Source organism: Sebastes fasciatus, chromosome 20 (genome assembly GCF_043250625.1).
Source record: "Sebastes fasciatus isolate fSebFas1 chromosome 20, fSebFas1.pri, whole genome shotgun sequence".
NCBI lineage: Eukaryota > Metazoa > Chordata > Actinopteri > Perciformes > Sebastidae > Sebastes > Sebastes fasciatus.
This window is the reverse complement of record NC_133814.1, coordinates 12,637,524-12,656,960: the sequence shown is the minus strand read 5'-3', so window position 1 is coordinate 12,656,960 and position 19,437 is coordinate 12,637,524. Positions and strand designations below refer to the sequence as shown.

General features: G+C 39.5%; 1 protein-coding gene across 2 annotated transcripts in view; it reads right to left on the bottom strand.

Annotated features, from left to right (window-relative positions):
• The window catches only part of capn15 (calpain 15), a 44,076-nt gene extending 31,391 nt beyond the window's left edge, over positions 1 to 12,685 (bottom strand). The window contains exon 1 of one of the 2 annotated variants that reach the window (XM_074618989.1): positions 12,400 to 12,685. Coding sequence is in view for 1 of the 2 variants with exons in the window: in XM_074618988.1 (XP_074475089.1) it covers positions 5,954 to 6,132 (179 nt within the window). In the remaining variant the exon portion in view is untranslated. Of the gene's footprint in view, positions 1 to 5,953; positions 6,263 to 12,399 lie in introns of those variants that run through there. The other variant, XM_074618988.1, reaches the window with a different exon arrangement.
• Between the last annotated feature and the right edge of the window lie 6,752 nt (positions 12,686 to 19,437).

Genomic DNA, 19,437 nt, shown 5'->3' with positions numbered 1-19,437 from the left:
CTCTATGTGGGTGCTAAATAACAGTGCCAATCGATACAGTGTTGGGTAATTGTGGCTCTGCTTAGACTTTTGCACAAGAGAAATACAACAGAGAAATACTGTAAGAAAATATATTTTGTTCCAGTATCTTTCATCATTTCCAGTTAATACGTCAGACATGGCAAAAGCTTTACATATTTTAGGTTTTTAGATCATTAGAAATTGAATATTTGGGCTGCAAGTTAAGGCAGTTTTAACGTGGGGTCAACTAAGCCTAATAAATGATCAATAGGGTAATCAATACGGCAAATAATAAGATACTATCTTGCCTCCATGCCAACACTGCAAAACAAATTTTCATCCAGTAATCCCTGCGAGCCTCTGTGTTACCTTTACAGTGTTTTATAATGCACATAAATGTATTAGTAGATTGAGGTTTACATAACGGTAATAAGGCCTATGTCATAATGGCTTTTTTTGACTTCCATTGCTTCCTCTTAAAGGTACAGTGTGTAGGATTTGGTGGCATCTAGTGGTGTGGTTGCAGATTGCAACCAACTGTGTACCCCTCCGCTCACTCCTCCCTTTCCAAGACTGCGGTAATGTGAGCCGCAGAGAGCCACTCCCTATGTAGATGTGAAAGGCTCATTCTAAGCTAATGAAAACCCAAAGATTCTTACTTTCAGGTGATTATACACTAATGAAAACATAGTTATGAATATTATATTCCATTTCTGCTATTAGATCCCTCTAAACACACTGTTCACTGGTCATGTGTTATACTGTATCTCTTAGTTATTACTACTACTATTCCTACTACTATTACGTTTTCATCTTACCTCATATTAAACCTGATCAGTTGATTTGTTATTTGAACTTCTCCATAACCAGCTTTGCAACATCAGTTCTCAGCGATTACTAATAGGCTGTGTGAGGCTGAATAACTCGAGGTAGCCTGACTGTGTTGAACCAGATGTAGCCCCCACACACACACAAACATGCTCAAATAAAGTGAGTCACTCTTGCGATAAACATTTACAGGGCGCAGTTTTGAGCAAACGCAGGGGGAGATAGCTGGAGACGTAGATGTTGATGTTAGAAACATGCCTTGGTTCTTGTGCACTCGATGATGAACCTGTTTAATAGCAGCGACCCGAGAAGCGACAGGGATGCTGGGAGTGATTTTCATCACAACCAACTGCAAGGGCATTAAGGGTTTTCAGAGCGCTGGCATTATTGCTTTTGCTTTTTATGTTTGTTTTTTTACTTCATCTACGGAAACATCACTAGCAGACCGAACGATGATATCAACTGAGTGGTGATTCTTGTTTAACAGAGCACAGCTTGTTATTGGATCAGACACGCTTTTAAAAAAAAAGGATAATGAATGTCGAAATTCTGCTGCAACTGAACACACCCAGAAAACTTCACTGACGGGGATTAGATCAGCATTTTACCACACTCGAGGAAACCAGCTGAATTTATTTCACCCCTTTAGTAATGAATGTCTGCAGCAGTTTGACTGGGTTTGTTTATCACTTCATTGTGGGATTCGTCTTGATGTGAGATCAGAGCCCCCTTTTTACTTAAAAGTGATGTTTTCCCGAGCAAGAATTCCTCCCCGTCTTTCAGATGAGCCGAGGAGTCAGGGTCAAAGACTCGAGGATTAACTGTAACAGCCTCGGTTGTACCTGCCAGGTAATATGTTGTGGCACGAATATGACTCATTACTCAACCCCTGACAGGTTTCCCAGAATGAATTAGTTACCACAAAAACATGATAGAGCTGAGCCAAGGACTGCAACTTATCTGAGGCGGTGTAGCTAGAGCCCAGATAAAGAGTTTCTACTGTGACATGCTGAGCACAAGGGATTGGTGACAGTGACGCCTTAGTCACAGGGGACGGCACAACAAGATAATTGGGGAAGTTTTGATGCCGGTGACATTGAGCGGGACACTTTTTAATGAGAGTTTTCGAGACAGAATAGATTCATAAAATGTTATTGTGTTGGCACAAAGAAGACTCCTGCCTGAGCAAATTAGATAAAAAGGTCTTTTGAAAGAGTGCCCTTAGGCCGAGATAGTCCTCCAACAAACATCGCTGAGGCTATACGTTATATGAAAATGGAATATCACAAGGAGGGCGTGATGCTGTAGAAACAAGGGTGGTGTTGTGTGAATATTATGTGTCAGGGTAAAACCATGCATGAGAATATTGGAGTCTGGTTAAGCTTTTTATGAAGTTGTCGCTGACCCAGATGATCACGCACCTCATGATCGAAACCTCATAGCCCAGAACTACTTTCAAAATAAGATATGAACTCACAATCTCTTCTCCAGAATAAGAGACTAAAGATACTAAGAATGAAAGAATAACTTCTGACCTCTAGCTGTGCCCTCGGTTAATATTTCACGACCAGCGCTCATTTTTGACGGGCGGACCTGTCAACGGCGGAGACAGCTTCAGACATTTGAATCTTTAAACAGAGGAAACTGTCTGACTGGGTTTCAGCAGACATCAGCGGCACGAGAGCAAAGCGAGAGCGAGCAGGAAGCCGGCAGGAAGCTCCCAGAGTCAGGGAGGAGGAAGAAAATGGAAGGGGCACGTTGCTTCTCTGAAGTTTCCTGCGGGCACCCGAAACCTGGAGGGCAGGAGCGCTGCTGTGCTGACACAGCGCTGCCTTCAAGCCAGAGGGGAACTTCTCAGACAGGCAGCACAGAGCGGAGCTTTACTTCCTGTTTCCAAGACACAAATCCAATCCTTGAAGGCAGACCACTTGACGGGAATAATCAGCTGGTTATATGTATTCCTCCAGACGTGCAATTTGTAAAATGAGTGTGAGAAGCTTCCAGGTTACCATGTGTGGTCTCATCTAGCGCCCAATAGAATTAGGTTACTGAAAATATGCTACAGATTTCCATGGCAACAAGAGTGGCGGGGAGGATCTGGAATCATGTCAGTTTGAGTGCCAATAGGCTAGTTTTTTTCTTGCCATCAGTGCTCTGTTTTCCAAAGAAAGCCACACTGTGAGACTAAAGCCTGCATGCCAAATCTATTCTGGTGGCTTGGGGACTGTCCTGACACGGCCCAGTCTTCGTCAGACAGGCAATAGCAAGGGGGGGGGGGGGGGACTGCCGCGCTGAAATAATTCAGACATAAACGCAGCCAGTGAGCACACTGGACCCGTTTTAATCCAATTAAAGGGAGGAGAGCCAGTGGAGTGGAGCTACGATAAACGCCATCATCCATCATGCCGGGACACAGTGGAGGCACTGGGATCGACTCTGGAGAGAGTGGACACTAACTTTAAAAGGGCTCCAAAGGCAATGTGCAGCGGAAAACACCAGCACTATGGGGCTAAAATGAAGCACAGTCACATAGTTGACTTAATAATAGCATTGGGATAAAACTGTATTGTGCTGCTATTAAAACTAGGGGTGTAAGAAAATATCGGAAAAATCAAATATCGCAATATGTTTTGTGATGCTTTATCGATTCTCAAAAACACAATTGATTTTTAATTAATATCTTACAGGCAAAAATGAACTCAGTCAATACTTTGTTTCATTGGCAAAAAGATGCGATCTCTCAGTGTATGTGCCCTCTCACAGTAGTTCTATGATGTTGGATGTTACTTGATAAATCCAACACATTCTCACTCCCAACTCGTCAAATACCGCCGCTTGGTCAGTGCCGGAGACCGACGCACGGGTTACCTCTGTTGCGTTACTTTTGGACAGACCAGACGGCGTGTAAATATACACTTGTTACATGCTTAGTGTCCTTTCAAAATAAACTTCTGTTTTCACAGGAAGTTGGGTTTAGGGAAAACAACCACTTAGGGTTAGGGTTAGGAAACGGTCGTGGTTGACGTTAACTAGCGACTCACATGACTCACGTCAAAAACCACACCTCTGTTGCACATCTTTGTCTGCCGAGCGGGTTGTGAGTGAAACTGCACAGATGAGGTGCCGATTCAAAGCACGCAAACACTTCCCAAAGTCAATGGATCGCCGCTGGATGAAAACGAAATTGAAATTACCCAAGGACAAGACTGTTCGCCCGGGTCCCCGTGCTAAGAAAAACAAGGGAAAAGAAAATGTTTCATAGGACAATATATTAGAGAATAAACTGTAAGAGAGCGGCTGAAGTTAAGCTGGGGCTCATAGTGTTCTGTTGTTTCTATATTTCATGCTCTGTCACAGCTCAGCAAAGCTTGCCTAACATTGTTAGGCTCACACAGCGGTGTGCATAAGACTGCGAGTGTGTGAGAGCGAAAAGAGGGAGTGGGGGTAGATAAGAGGGCATGTTCCAAGTGCTACTGCACAGTGTTTCTAAAGCATCTATTGTCAGGATATGTGTGTGTGTGTCCTTCTCTGCCTCCCAGCAGAAGACTGAAGCGGTGTGTACTGTATATCTCTGCCTGTGTTTGCGTGCTCAGCTGACTGAGGGTGGAGTCTGATTGGTGATGGAGGCAGAGGCTTGTTGCTACAGATGCACAGACGCAAGGGAAGAATAAAAAGACAAGTTGACACTGTATGATGCAAAACTACACTGAGCTATACCATTCATGCATGCAGCTAGATGGTTGATGGAGCCGTGTTTAGGCATGCCTCGTCTATATTTTGAAACTAAGCCATGACTGCCCTTAACTGTTAAATGTAGAGCAACAGCAAGGAGAGCATTGACAGCGGCGGGCAGGAATCAAGAAAGATGAAAGCCCAACTGGAGACCGATGCTGAATAAATAATGACATCCATTGTGGGGAAATGTGATCGGGCCTCTCTGAAAATCAATAACTAACAACCGGACCGTGATGCCCTGAGTGACTCAGCAATAACTTCAATACACTACAGGCGGTCGATAACAACTGCCTGTTCTCGTTCCGGGAGACATGACACGAGGAGCTGAAGGAAAAAACTGGAAACGCTTCTGAACGAGTTTCTGTGAGGGCGGTTGAGAACATCATCCTCTGGAAGGAAGTCAGTCAAAAACTGCTGGATGAGCTGCACATTCAAACTGAGCTCCTTACACACACTGCTGATGGGCCTTTCGCTGTGTTGACAGTGACTCAGGAGGCAATGACTGGAACAATGGATTATTGCAGCACAGTCTTTCTTGTAGATTCTGTAACTGAATATATATTTTCCATGCAGTCAATACTGACAAAACAAGCGTGTAGGAATAGCATCTCTTCCACAAATAGTTTGCTCTGCTAGACGCTCGATTACACAGCTGCTGCCAGCTAAATAACAAGTTTGTTCTTAGAGAAACTCTTAATAGGTTATAGTCTGAAAAGGAGTAAAAAAAAAAACTAGCAATAGATGCGAGTTGTATTTAGCCACACTTACCAAGAAAAAATGTGTCCACTGTTCTTAATAATTTCCGAAAATTAATAAAACCAAATCAAAGCTTGACAGCTCAACTCATCTTCTAATTACCAATGGGCTGGTTTTCATTGAGCTCACAGAGGTCAGGTCAATGTATCTGTCCAGGCAATCCACTCAGCACCGCATGAAGAATAGCACATACTGTACAGCTGTGCTAGGAGGAACCAATGGGGTGGGATTTTAGTTTACAAATCCGGCTTAGGCCAGATTTTGGGAGCATCATAAAAAAACATCAAAACGCAGGCTTTGATTAGATAAGCTTTGATGAAACAGGGATTTGATCCATGGCTGTGAGGTTACTGAATCCTCAGTAAGCGTCTCTAAAAGCCTGTGAAAGAGAAAGTATACCTTTCTCAAACGAACAGTGTCAGTTTACGACACCGTGTGCGCCCACGAGCACAAGAGCCTCAAAATAATGCCGGTTTGTACGCTCACAGATTCAAATGGCAGCATTCCCATGTAATACAACACCGCCGTCTCATTCCTCCTGCGTCTGGTCAAGCCAGGCCCGCTCTGAGCCCCGAGTGCACTCAACTGAGAAGTGTGTTGGCACCCCGGCTGGGCGGACGGCGTTACCTCTTACCTGCGCTCTCGGTGAGGCAGCGTGTGCTGCTGCTGACGTGTGATGAAGGTGGTGCCCCACACGGGGCTGCTGTGGCTGTTCCTGAGCCAGCCCACAGGGGGTGACGACGGGTACGGGGTGCTGCGGAAGCCATGGTCCGACTCTGTCTCCGCGGTGAGAGACGAGGCTGAGCTCCCCATCACCACGGCGATAGGAAGTCAGTCTCTGAATGCACTTTGATAAGAGAATCTGCTTGTTTTGCTTTTCCCTAGAGCACAAAGGTTGACAAGGGATCCACACTTGTATTCAGTGAGACAAACTGAGATAGACTAAAGGGGTTGTTTGGACCACAACAGCAATCGTGTGTTTGTATTTGTTGTAGACTTCCTGTTGACAACTTTCTACTTCAAACAGGAAGAATTTCCGCCCGCAAAACACCTCCGAGGGCACACAGCAACAGGGAATCCAGGATAAGGGTACTCAAAGCATGAGCACAACTTGCAGGTGGCCAAGTATGCAAGGTGGATATCCCACAGTGCACGGAGGGGGGAAGAAGTTCTCAAATTCAAAGAGTAATTTCTAATTTGATGCATGGAGAGCTGATTCCCATTCAGCAGCTGGCCTCAGAGAGGAGGAAATACTATTTTTCTCACAGCAAAGGCTCGTAATTCTCTCTCTCTCTCGTAGCCTTTAAGCTTGTAACACTCTGCTCCACGTCCTCCACAGTGCCACTCATAATTCCTCCCGCGTTCCCTCTGACACATCTCCCCAGTCTGTGCAGTCTCATGCCTGGTTCCTCTTTCCTCCGCACATGCTCGGAAAAAGCAGATCGATTAGGAAAAGCAGGAAAAGGTGTGTCCACGGTCTTTCAGCATCTCAGCATCCAAATGGTACACCTCTGGAACATGTAAGGTTCACAAAAAAAGTGGGAAAAACATCCAGGACAGCAGACGACAACATCACGGTCCATAAAAGACAGCGGATAGTGATCAATGCTGGAATAAAAAGTCACAAAATATATCCACAGAGTTATTTACAATGCGGGCACTGGAGGAAATCAATGCATTGCGTTTTGGAAGGGTGTTGCAAGTGTGCTAATATATCCCAAGTCTTTCAGACATCCAGTCTGACTAACAGCTGCTGTGGAAGTTTCCCAGTAAAACACTCCAGCTGCATCATGTTTGCAACCTCTTGGGGAGGGTTTTTTCTCAGGAGATTAAAAAAAAAAACACTTCTGGTATTTGCAGAATTTTTTTTTTGGATTGAAGAAAAAAAAGAAACAACTCACATGAACTTAACCAAAGAGCTGCTCTTTAAAACCTCAACAGCGTGACAGTGTTTACAGCTCAGGCTTCAAGTTCTGTGTAATATCCGACTGAAATCCCAGAGAGAGGGATGTTCCGTTTCGGGTTTGGAGGGGTGCTCTGCCAACACGAGGACGGGAGATGATCCTATAGTTTCCGCTGTCTGAGAGAGAGACGGCTTAATTTCTGTCTGATCCCACCGCCGAGCCGAGCCGAGCCGAGCCGAGGCCAGCCCGGTCTAGTTCATCAACTTGCTGCTCAGATTTACGTGGACTTGCACAGCCTCTCGTCTCTCTGCAGGGCGAAGCATCTGAAGGAAACAAATATCATCCCATTTGCATATAAGAGTGAAACCCTGAGGCAAAAAAAAGTCAAAGGAGGAGCGATATATTCCTTGTTTTGCTTTATTCTAAGGAACCGACGCAGAGATCACATGGGCTTTCAATCTAGAGAGTTCAGATTTCCAGAGTCATGTGAACGTTACATGATAATTAATCGCGTTCAATTTAGCTCATTAACATATTAAAAAAAGGAGGTTTGTGTGTCCGGGAGAGCATCGTGCAGGAAGGCGACAAGAAAACGTCAAAATATCCGAGGTCTCATCCAGGAAGCAGCACAATTTCACCATCTTCCGCCGGGTACCATCCCAGCCTGCGTTCATCTCATATGTCCTGCATCATTTGTGGGCTGTAAGATGCTGCTGAGCCTCTTATATATTAGGAAACACATCCTCGCTCCATGCAGTCCTCCGCTGTCGCCTCCTCACAGTGTCATACAGCTGCTCCATCTCCATCTCCATCCTTTCATTTGGGGCATGTTATAATATGTTGGTCCCCGTTTTGTTATTTTGTCCACGGGGCTTTAATTCTCTCCCTCACTGGTATAGCAGCAGTGAGCGCAGTGGACGAGGATGCAATCTCCTCCTATAACAGAGGATTACTGGAGTGTCAGCAGCAGCCGCGCATGCGCACTACACGGCTGAGCAAGAGAAAAACTGGAGAAGGAAGGCTGCATTCAAGAGATTTAAATACAACCTCACTCATTAATGTGAATAGGGATGCCAGTTTAATAATGACTTGGTGATGGATGTCAGCATTTCTAAGACTTGGAAACATCTGGAAGTCGACACACATAACTAGAAACACCAAGATGAAGTTATACAACAGCTGTGTACTATCTGTACTTCTATATGGTGCCGAGTGTTGGAGAATGACTGAAAGAGACATATAGGCAAGCTTTCCAGCTTTCACAATACCCGCCTCAGAAAGATCATGAGGATATTCTGGCCTATAGGAAGATCATAAAACATGAACTACACAAAACGACAGGGTGCTTGGACATGGAAACAATATTGATAAGAAGAAGATGGAGATGGCGATGGCGATGGCTTGGACATGTATTAAGGAAACCATCTGATGACATGACAAAAGTGGCATTGCGTTGGACACCAGAGGGGAAAACGCAAAAGAGGGAGGCCCAAAACAACCTGGAGGCGAACCATCGAAGGGGAGTTGAAGACCAGAGGATACAGCTGGAACAGCATTGAGAAGAAAGCAAACAACAGAGATGAGTGGAGATCCTTAGTCCTTGCCCTATGTGCCACCAGGCGCAACAAGGATTAAGTAAGTAAGATGGATGTCAGAAACCAGTCTGAGCATGCTGCTTATTCTAGGGAAAACACAACCCGTTTATTACATGTCACACTTAAACAATAAATCTTTTTTTTCTATTGCTTCTTTGAGATTGAAAGCCTTTCACTGTCATAATGCCAGAGGAGGAAGTGGAAGGGTTAAGTAGAAAGACAGTGGTGACTGCAGCAGCACTCATCATTGCTCAACTGTCCCTGCACATTACTGAGATAAGCCTTCAAAACTTTCCCCTCTCCTCTCTCTCTCTTCCACTTCATATCCCCTTTGCTGACCTCTTTTTCTCTCCTCGCTTTGAATTCACCAGCAAAACCATAAAAGCATGAAGCACAGACCTAACCATGACATGATAACACTCATACACACATAAGTTGCACTGAAAGCAGTGGGTTAACCATAGCTAATGCAGGTCAAGTAGGCTGGCTGGCGTGGCCAGTCATTTTGTCTGGCTTAGTTTCACAGTTGGGGTGTGTTCTTAACGCGCAGAGTATGACTCCTGTTTCTGTTACTCTTTGACAATGAAACTGGTTCGTCTAGTAGACTTGACTTCCACTGAAATTCCAGGGAACAGGAGGCCTATGTAGGCGAAGACATGTAAATTGCTGATGTTCCAGAGAGCACGGCAGGAGCTGTCAGGAATGCCTGCGTCACACAGAAAGCTATAGGCACAAACAGCTTACTTGTATTCGTTATGAAACTCCCTTCAATGACCAAAAGCAAGTGCAGGTTGCGCAATCGCATTTGGGTGGTTTTCAATTTAGTCTAACCATGTAACAGCACACTCACAATTACAAAGCGGGAAACAAGGACACAAATATAATAACTGAATTACCAAAGCAGCTTGAACAGATTGGAGACATGTTGGGCTGCGCGATTTTGAAAAAACTGATAATGACTGATAATGCAATTGCAATATGATTTGCGATATTAGAGAGAACGATATGTTTTACTTCATTATTCTAATTTTCACTAAAAAACATATAAAAATGATTATGATGTGATGACAAATATGTTTTCTTAAGTCTGTAGAATAAGATGTGGAGGCCAGGACATCTCTGCAGCACCACAATATTGAATTTAAAATGGTATTTTGACACACATTTCACCTTTAACAAATATTGCACCTCCTGCGATTTGAACATTGCAGGAGGCCATAGTACGATTTCAATACAATTTAGATTAATTGCCCTAACTGATGTGTAGTGTAACCACAAAAAAAACTGCCAAGAAGTCAGAGAGGACTGCAAGCCTTTTGTTAAGGGTGCACCTGTCCAAGGGCCACCTGTCCCTCTGCAAGTCAGCACCCAGAGACACAGCAGCTGACACAGTCAGAGCCAGAGAGAGAGAGAGATTAGATTTCATTTCTATTCTCCAGGGACATAGAGGGGGAAGAAGGGGAAAGGGAGGATGTGAGCTGATTTCACGGTACGTTGTAAGTTGTCATTTCTACACCACCCCAAAATGTCCTGACTGCAACACACTTTGTTTTCTCCCCAGTGGGACATCCTCAAAGCAGGACACACAAATGATTAGACTGCGCCCTGCAAGATCACTCTAAACCATTTCATTTTGATGTTTATTCTACAGCTTCAAGTGGATAAACTGCAAGCAAGAATAATGGAAAACTATGTATGTTGTGATGTCTCTTTGTGCAACAGGGGAAAGTTATTGTCTAGTCTGTCTGCATGTCTCATGTAGTGGTAACGTGTTGACGTTCTACTGGGACACTGTGTAAAAACCAACTCCTTATCTGTGTAAAACAACTCCTTTTCCCACAAACTCCCCGTTGTAGATTTCTATATAATCACATTGTAATAATCTCCAGCAGGCACTCTTCTGCAGACTCTGTGTGACTCTGTATAACCAGTGCCTATAAGAATAAAATACAACAAAGACATTTCATCTCTTTTGAGATCTTGATTTTAACATTCAAAGGACTCATCTAGGTAAAAATTGACAGAATTTCCATTACATTTTCTCTGTAAGGCTATCTCTAGATCACATCCACCTGAAGGTATTGTGTAGTCTGTCTGCATGTCTCATATAGTGGGAAAGTGTTGATGCTCTACTGTGTAAAAACAACTCCTTATCTGTGTAAAACAACTCCTTTTCCCACACTCCTCGTTGTAGATTTCTATATAAATCACATTGTAATATTCTTCTGCAGACTCTGTGTGACACTGAATAACCAGTGCTTCTTCTTATAAGAATAAAATACAACAAAAGACATTTCATATGTTTTGAGATCTCGATTTCAACGTTCATTATGACTCATTATTATTAGGACTTTAAGAACTTTAAACATGCACTATCTGCCTTTAAACATGCATTATCTGCAACCATCTTGGACTCTAACCACTGGCGCACTTTACACTTACTTTACACTATACATCCTATATACCACGTTTATAGACTGCACATATGCACATAGTTACATTTATTTATTGACGGACTGCATACACTATGTTCACCCATTCACTCTGTATCTTTTATATCTCTATTATTGTTTTTATAATATTTTTGTATACCTTTATACCTCTCCTGTGTTTCACTCTGTTTGCTGATGTTTGCTGCTTTGACACCTGAATTTCCCTCCGGGGATTAATAAAGGTTCATCTTATCTTATCTTATCTTACCTATTGACTGCATTATATTCGTTATAGTGAAAGTTGTTTTGCTGTGTCCACCCTGTTTATGTCAGTGATGGTAGACTTGAATATATGAAACACCCCCGACACCTCTCGAAGACAGTTTCATTATAAACATTTGCTGTTGTATTACACTGTATTAGCTCATAAACTGGCAGCTAAATGTATATCATTGTTGTCATTTCTGCTCTGTTTTTTATTTATTGGGACTTTGTTGCACGCAATCTACACATTAAGCCTGTATCCCTGGCTAGACTATGAAATATTATGTAGTTTTTCTGAATTTGGACTTGAGAAATAGTTTGTAATTTTGCAGCCATTCAGATTACATGATGTTATTTATGATGGCAAACCCAGATCTATCATCAGAAAACTGGTATGCCTAAATGGACAATATGAGGGGAAATAAGTAGTAGATTTTGATCTGTTCATTTTATCTTATCTAGTGGAAATTGACAGAATTTCCATTACATCTCTACATCACATCCACCTGACCTTGCCCTTTGACCCTGCCTAGCTCCCCCTTTAAAACAGACAAGCAGAAGACACATGTTGTTATTGTATTGTCCTGCTATGTGCAGTGAAGGAATCAAATGTGTTAAATAACGAAGCACTGTCACATAATCAATCTATTTGTGGCTGAACTGTAAGCCTGTGAGCCCTGTCACTACCACTAACATTAGCTGTAACACACAGTGCTGCTGCCAGATGAGAAACTCTCAACAATCCCATTGAGACAAGCTCCGAGCCGAGGACGCCGGGGACATTGTAAACAAAGACACTCTTATTCAGTCCTTTGGTCGACGTTATCGACGCGGCCGAACAGCTGTGTACACCTTGAAGTCCACTCACACGTCGGTTAATCTTACCTCGAGTCGGTCGGAGGAGGAATTATTCCTGTTTTTCAGCCGTCTTGTGCGTTAACTTTTCGCAGCCATAGAGACGATAAGTTCTTCTACTTTAGCCTCCTCTCCTCTCCAGGCGTTAGCTTCTCTCTTCTCCCCGCTGCATGTTTCCGACATTTGTGACAAATATATATATGTACAGTTTTATCTTCACTCCGTCAGGTATTCACGAGGCTGATGCGACCGCGTAGGTTTACCTCAAACAGCCCAGGAAGGAAAGGGGGAATCTCCAAGGAGCCAAATAGAAAAACGCACGTACGTCCAATACGTAAGGGGTGGTTGCTCGGTGCATAGGGGCGCACGTAAATTTACGTAAAGTGCGTTCAAGAATGCAATGGGTGAAAACTCAATTTCCCATGTTCAGCCATGGTGTTCAGCACGGATATTTTCGACTAGGATATCCGGGTACAAATGTCGTCACATTTCTTTTTTCTTTTTTTTAAACATTGAATTTTGCATATAAACATATATAATAATAATAATACATTTTATTTATATAGCGCTTTTCTGGATACTCAAAGACACTTTACACAGATAAAATGATCATAAAAACATTTATACAACAATTATAACTTGTTTATCCCCATGTTAATGTTATTAAACTACACTGTTTAGTTCACCTTTTTCTTTTTTCTTTTTTTTTAATCGTAATTGAATATTTACACGATTGACAGCCCTAATAAATAGACAAAAGGTAAGAAAGAAAGAAATAAGAATAATACGAAAGAAAGCATACAAAATTACAAATAGAAATAAATGAAAAAGCTACACAATAGCAATAGAAAATCACAAGGCAAGATATATACATACTTGTACCCAAAGGCAGTGTTGCACTTTCAGCTAATATTGCAGTACTGTCTAAGCAAAGTGTCATAGTGGAGTGATATATTTTGTTTTGTTATACTTTATTTTTTCCCTTTTTTCAAGGCTGTTTTCATATATGCAATCCACTGTTTGTAATTACAACAGTCTATAAACCAACTTTTAAGTAGATGAGCTTACAGACAAACCCATCAAGTAGTTCACCTTTTTCAATCAATTTCCTTCTGTCACCTGCGTCTAATGTCTTTTCAAAATAAAAGCACTTCCATGTTCATGGGAAATAACAAAAGATTAAAGCAATATAACATATACATTACAAACAGATTTAAAATTTGCTCTAATAGTGCCCTAATATCTGCCCTACACCTCAAAGCAATATGAATATCAAAATATTTTTTTATTATAAAATTAAAGCTTAAAAGCTTATAAATACAACGTTGTCATAGTAGGAAATTTCACACAGACATCCTTTTAAAAGGAAGTTGCTTTTACTTAAGGTAATATATGATGGTATGTTGGCACAGTTCAGGCCATCACACTGATATAATACAATTTTAACTCTTTCTTTCTTTTCTTTAGGATACCTGAACCATATACAAATACAGACAGACTAACAATATTAATAATTAAATTATACAATGACATTTTTAGTCAGAATTTCCACAGTATAATCAAAGAAAGAGAGACATGACATTTCATGTATTTCACATATCTAACAAAGAAAACAAAGAAAATAAAAGATAAGACAAAACAAATAAATACCTCAAAGAAGAAGAACAAAAAAAACAACACAACAATTTCAACAACAGCACTCAGCAACACACAGCAGTTTCACCTTCACATGTATCGAAGGTAAATCCATTTTTCTCCAAGACAAAGCTATCATTCTCCTGGCCTCCAGGAGTCCAAAGTCAACCAGAATTAACTGTTTTGAGTTAACGATAAAGTTATCTGAATGTATATAGGCCTACCTAGTATACATATCTTTGCTTGGTGAGGCGCCTTCACTCCAACAGTCTCAGATATATTCTGAACAATTGTTTCCCAGTATTTTTTTAACTTCGGACAGTCCCATACACAGTGAAACAGAGTACCCCTTCCTTCTAAGCATTTAGTACAAGTGTCTGGGACGTCAGGGTTGGCTCAGTTTGGCCGGGGTAATGTAAAATGTCGTCACAATTGACAAATATAAATAACCGGATATATATAGGCCTATATATATATATATATCAGGCCTAACTTAAATAGATTCATATTCAGATATGTGAGTTCCTCTTTTCCTTTCCTTTTGTAAGCCTATATTATACAAATAGGTGTTGTGGCTGGATTTAAATCCTGAGTTTCATATCTCAAAGTAGATTTCCAACCTTCTACTCCACAGGCCAGTGTCAGATAGTGGCACTCTAGTGTCATCTAGTGGCACTCAGATTGAACTGTCTGATTTGAACCATTGGTATCAGCAGTTTGTGGGGCTGCAGGGTCTAAATGCAAAACAAACATTATTTCACATCTTGAAAATGAAATGGGCTATGTTTCTAAAATTATAGTTTTACTATTATATAAAGCATACAACAATGATGATATGATATAGTGGATGGCGGCAGAATCCTCACTGGCTTACAGGACTTTGAGGATCATATGCAAAGAGATCATATGTAAATAGGAGCACTGACACACAACAACAAGTAACATTTTGGCTCAGCAAATAAGTCCCTCTGACAACCTATGAAATGTCTGCAATATTATTACTACTAGGGTGAATTAGCCTAATGTTTGAAATTTTTTGCATTTCAGACTTCAGGGATGTATTGCGATATGAAGCCAATACATTAAATCCACACCCAGTACCACTCCGAAATCCCTAAGATGTGTCCTAATCAAACCAAAAAAAAGATGCAGCCACCCCCAATTATGGACTATAATTTGCACTTCACCTTAAATATCTTAAATAATGCATTAGAAGACTAAAACCCTATGAATAACCATTGTTATTGCATAATTCATGCTATCCCACCTGGGGTAAATCATCCTGTCCCACTTTTCAAAACCATATTTCCTAAAGTGGAACAATGGAAAATTTGATTGAAATAACATATATAGAGTATATTTACACCATATTATAATATTTTTGATGAAAAAACATATTATGAACATATCCTGATAAAAACTAGCAGGATTTATTATTTATTTATTTATAAGAATTTTTTTACTCTTAACATTAAGTTTGTCCAAATACTATGTCATTGACCTTTGGACGGTATTCACACAGGGAGCTTCATGTTTGAAGATTGGTCCACCCTAATCTATGATTGTACATTTGAGATGTCATATGATTTTGATCACATAACACCACAACTTGTGTTAACCATTCATTTTATTGACTTTTATTTGTTTGAGGAAGACCTACACCCACTGGAGCTTAGGTGTCCCACATCACGGCGACTCATCCTGCTTTTATTGCTGCTAGTATAATATTAGTAGTAGTATTCTGTATTAATATTTTGTTCCGTCTCTTTTTCTTTTTTGTGCAAACAGAGAAGCTCAAGACACATTTTGTGACCTTTCACTGCTTTGTTTGTCACAGATTGAGAACACATAAGAATATAATATAGCTTAATATTAGGGCTGCATAAAATCGGAGTAGAAAAGTTTACTTTTTTTATGCAATCAGAACAGTGGGATCTGCATTTGCATTTATCACAGTCCCTGTAACATCCAACATCATAGCACTAATACTTTGAGAGGGCACGTACAGTGAGAGGGTGCATCTCTTTGCAAAGGAAATAAAGTATTGACTGAGTTAATCTTTGCATGTAAACTATTAATCAAAAATCGATACAGTGGTTTTGAGAATCGATACAGTATCACAAACATAATATTACGATATTAAATTTTTTTCAATATTTTCTTACACCACTACATAATATAATATATAATAATATAATATAATATAATATAATATAATATAATATAATATAATATAATACAATATAATATAATATAATATAATATAATATATCATTCTACTACTGGTGCCGTTACTCCAATGATTGTTGTTGCTGTTGGCGCTGCTGTTGCAACCACCGTTACCACCACAGGTGTAATTGATACTGTAAGTGCTGAAGCCTATTTTGATCTATTGTCAAAGTGTGTGAATGCTTTGATGCTCTTGAATGGCAGCCTAAAATGTATTGGCCCATAAGGAAAGATTAAGTTTGACATATTGTAGTATATTACTACTATGGCCAGCCACTATTACTACTACTGAATGCAGAATGGCATCAGGGGCCTGGGGCTCTGTTACTTCTAATAGCATATACTCTCGCATCCATAGTTACAGGCCATACATTAGCTTTTACACCACCATGTATGGATGTAAGTCGACTCAAATGCTTCTTTGTCATCAGAATCAGAACATCAGAATCAGGTTTGCCAAGTATATACATACAAGGAATTTGACTCCGGTTTTATGCATCTCTCTCAATGTAGGCCTACTTACACAGAAATAGAAATAATAGCTATAAGAACAAGGACAACAAACCTGGACAGATAAAGGTGAGGATTAGACCGGACTGTTGTGTACACAAGTAGTGAAAAAATATAAAAATATTATATAAAAATATATATAAAGCACCATTGACCGAAAAATAAAACAAGAATAAAACAAAAAAATAAAATAAAACCTCTATATACAAGAAAAGTGTTCTGGAAGTTGTAAACAATACAAATAGTGCTAAAAATGAATTGAATGAATTGCCTTGTTAGGATAATAATGAATTCAAAAGTTAAAATATTCCTCTAATATACTAAAGAACTTTTGTTTTTGTACCAATCAGTGAGTTTATGGCGACTTAATATGCTTACAATACCCAATGCTTATTTGAATATTGCAGTATGGATTATATTTTTATATTTACATTTATGTAGTATTACTCTCATATTTTTTTCCTAAAAGGACCTAACTTTTCAGCAAACTATAAATCCAGTTCACTCATGAAAAGGCTTTCCTTATTTTATTATTATTTTTTTTTTGTTTATTATATTTTGAGTTCATAGGCAACATATCCACAGAATATAATGTATTGAGAATTTAATTTTACCACATAGTTTTGTCTAGCAAATTGAACTGCCTGCTATTCCTTTGAATTTAAATTTCATTAGGATAAAGAGTAGCATGTGAAACATTCAGTGAGTCTGGATTATCTCTGTTAATGCCGGTGTCACCCGGGTTGTTTGAACCGGGGAAATTCAGAGGATTAGGCCAATATCAATATGGTCGGTATACTTCAACAATCTAAAAAACTATTAAATCTCTTATCAAGATGATTTTCCTGTGTGCAATCAGTCGCCAGAATTCACTTGGATGTGTGTTTTGAACCATTGTAGAGAATAAAATGAAGCCAGGGTTTGAATAGGGTGAGTGGTTCCATGCAAATTACACTGGTAACCTTAAAGGTCCCACATCATGCTCATTTTCATGTTCATACTTGTATTTTGTGTTTCTACTAGAACATGTTTACATGCTGTAATGTTAAAAAAACAACAACGTTATTTTCCTCATACTGTCTGCCTGAATATACCTGTATTTACCCTCTGTCTGAAACGCTCCGTTTTAGCGCATTTAAACGGAATTGCAACAGAATTGCGTTGCCTGGCAATAGTTTGGGTCCATGTGTACTTCCTGTCAGCTGATTAACATACACTGCAACCAGGAATAAACTGTGACACATTTACAATGTTTACGTTTAAAACCGTGTGATGGTCTAAATATTGTATATTTGTGACATCACAAATGGACAGAAATCCTAACGGCTTGTTTCAAAAGCACAATTTCTGAATACGGGCTGTTTGTATTTCTCCGTATATTGAGCACTCTGATACTTTCAATTTCAATTCAATTCAATTTGCTTTATTGGCATGACTGTCAGGTGAACGATATTGCCAAAGCGTCAATTCAATAATAAATAAAAATAAAAAAATAAAAAAATAAAAACAAAAACATATATATACATATATACAATTCATTAAGCAAATTACAATATTTAGATATTTAAAAAGAACATGCATGTAAATTAAAGAAAACAATAAAGAAGCAATTCATGTTTGTTGTGTCAATAAAACAAACAAACAAATAAAAAACAAATAATAACAATATATTGCAATATCAAAGGATAAATGTAAAAAACAAAACCCATGAAGTAGAGGAGTAAATAAAAGACAGAGTGTGAGTTACATCTATTATGTGTTGTTGTTGTGGTTGTCTCTTAGGCTGTGACATGCACTGACACTTTCACAGTATTTAATGCTTTATAATATAAAAGACATGAAAATCTCACTTTTTACAATATGGGGCCTTTAAAGTAAGGTCACAAGTTAATAATAAATATAAGTCCCAGCAATATCCTTGTACATCTTTCGGGGGAAAATAGGTTAAAACAGACATAAATCTCTCGGACTATGATTTATCTACAGGGTTGAGTGAGGTGGAGCAAAGCATCCTTTGATAGAAGCAGGCAGAAGAAGAGTTGAGAATGAGTCTCAAACTCAAACAAATAAAAAACAATAAATAACAATATATTGCAATATCAAAGGATAAATGTAAAAAACAAAACAAAAATAACAACAACCCATGAAGTAGAGTAGTAAATAAAAGACAGAGTGTGAGTTGCATCTATTATGTGTTGTTGTTGTGGTTGTCTCTTAGGCTGTGACATGCACTGACACTTTCACAATATTTAATGCTTTATAATATAAAATACATGAAAATCTCACTTTTTACAATATGGGACCTTTAAAGAAATGTCACAAGTTAATAATAAAGTCAGATCATCATAGAAATGGATGATCTGACAATAATTGCAATAGCATTTAGCTACAATATAAGCACACAGCAAAAACTAATATAGGCCTAATATGCAGTATATGACAAATAATGTCACATTAAAGGAATATGGCAAACTCCATGTGCTTATGAAGATAATAAAAAATAATAATAATAATAAAAAATAAATGAATAAATAAACCCTCAACTCGATAAATAAATAAATAAATAAATAAATATAGCAAAATATTAAAAATAAATGTAATCCCAGTAATATCCTTGAGGATCTCTTGGGGGTTAAAATAGGTTAAAACAAACATAAATCTCCTGGACTACAGTGATTTATCTGCAGGGTTGAG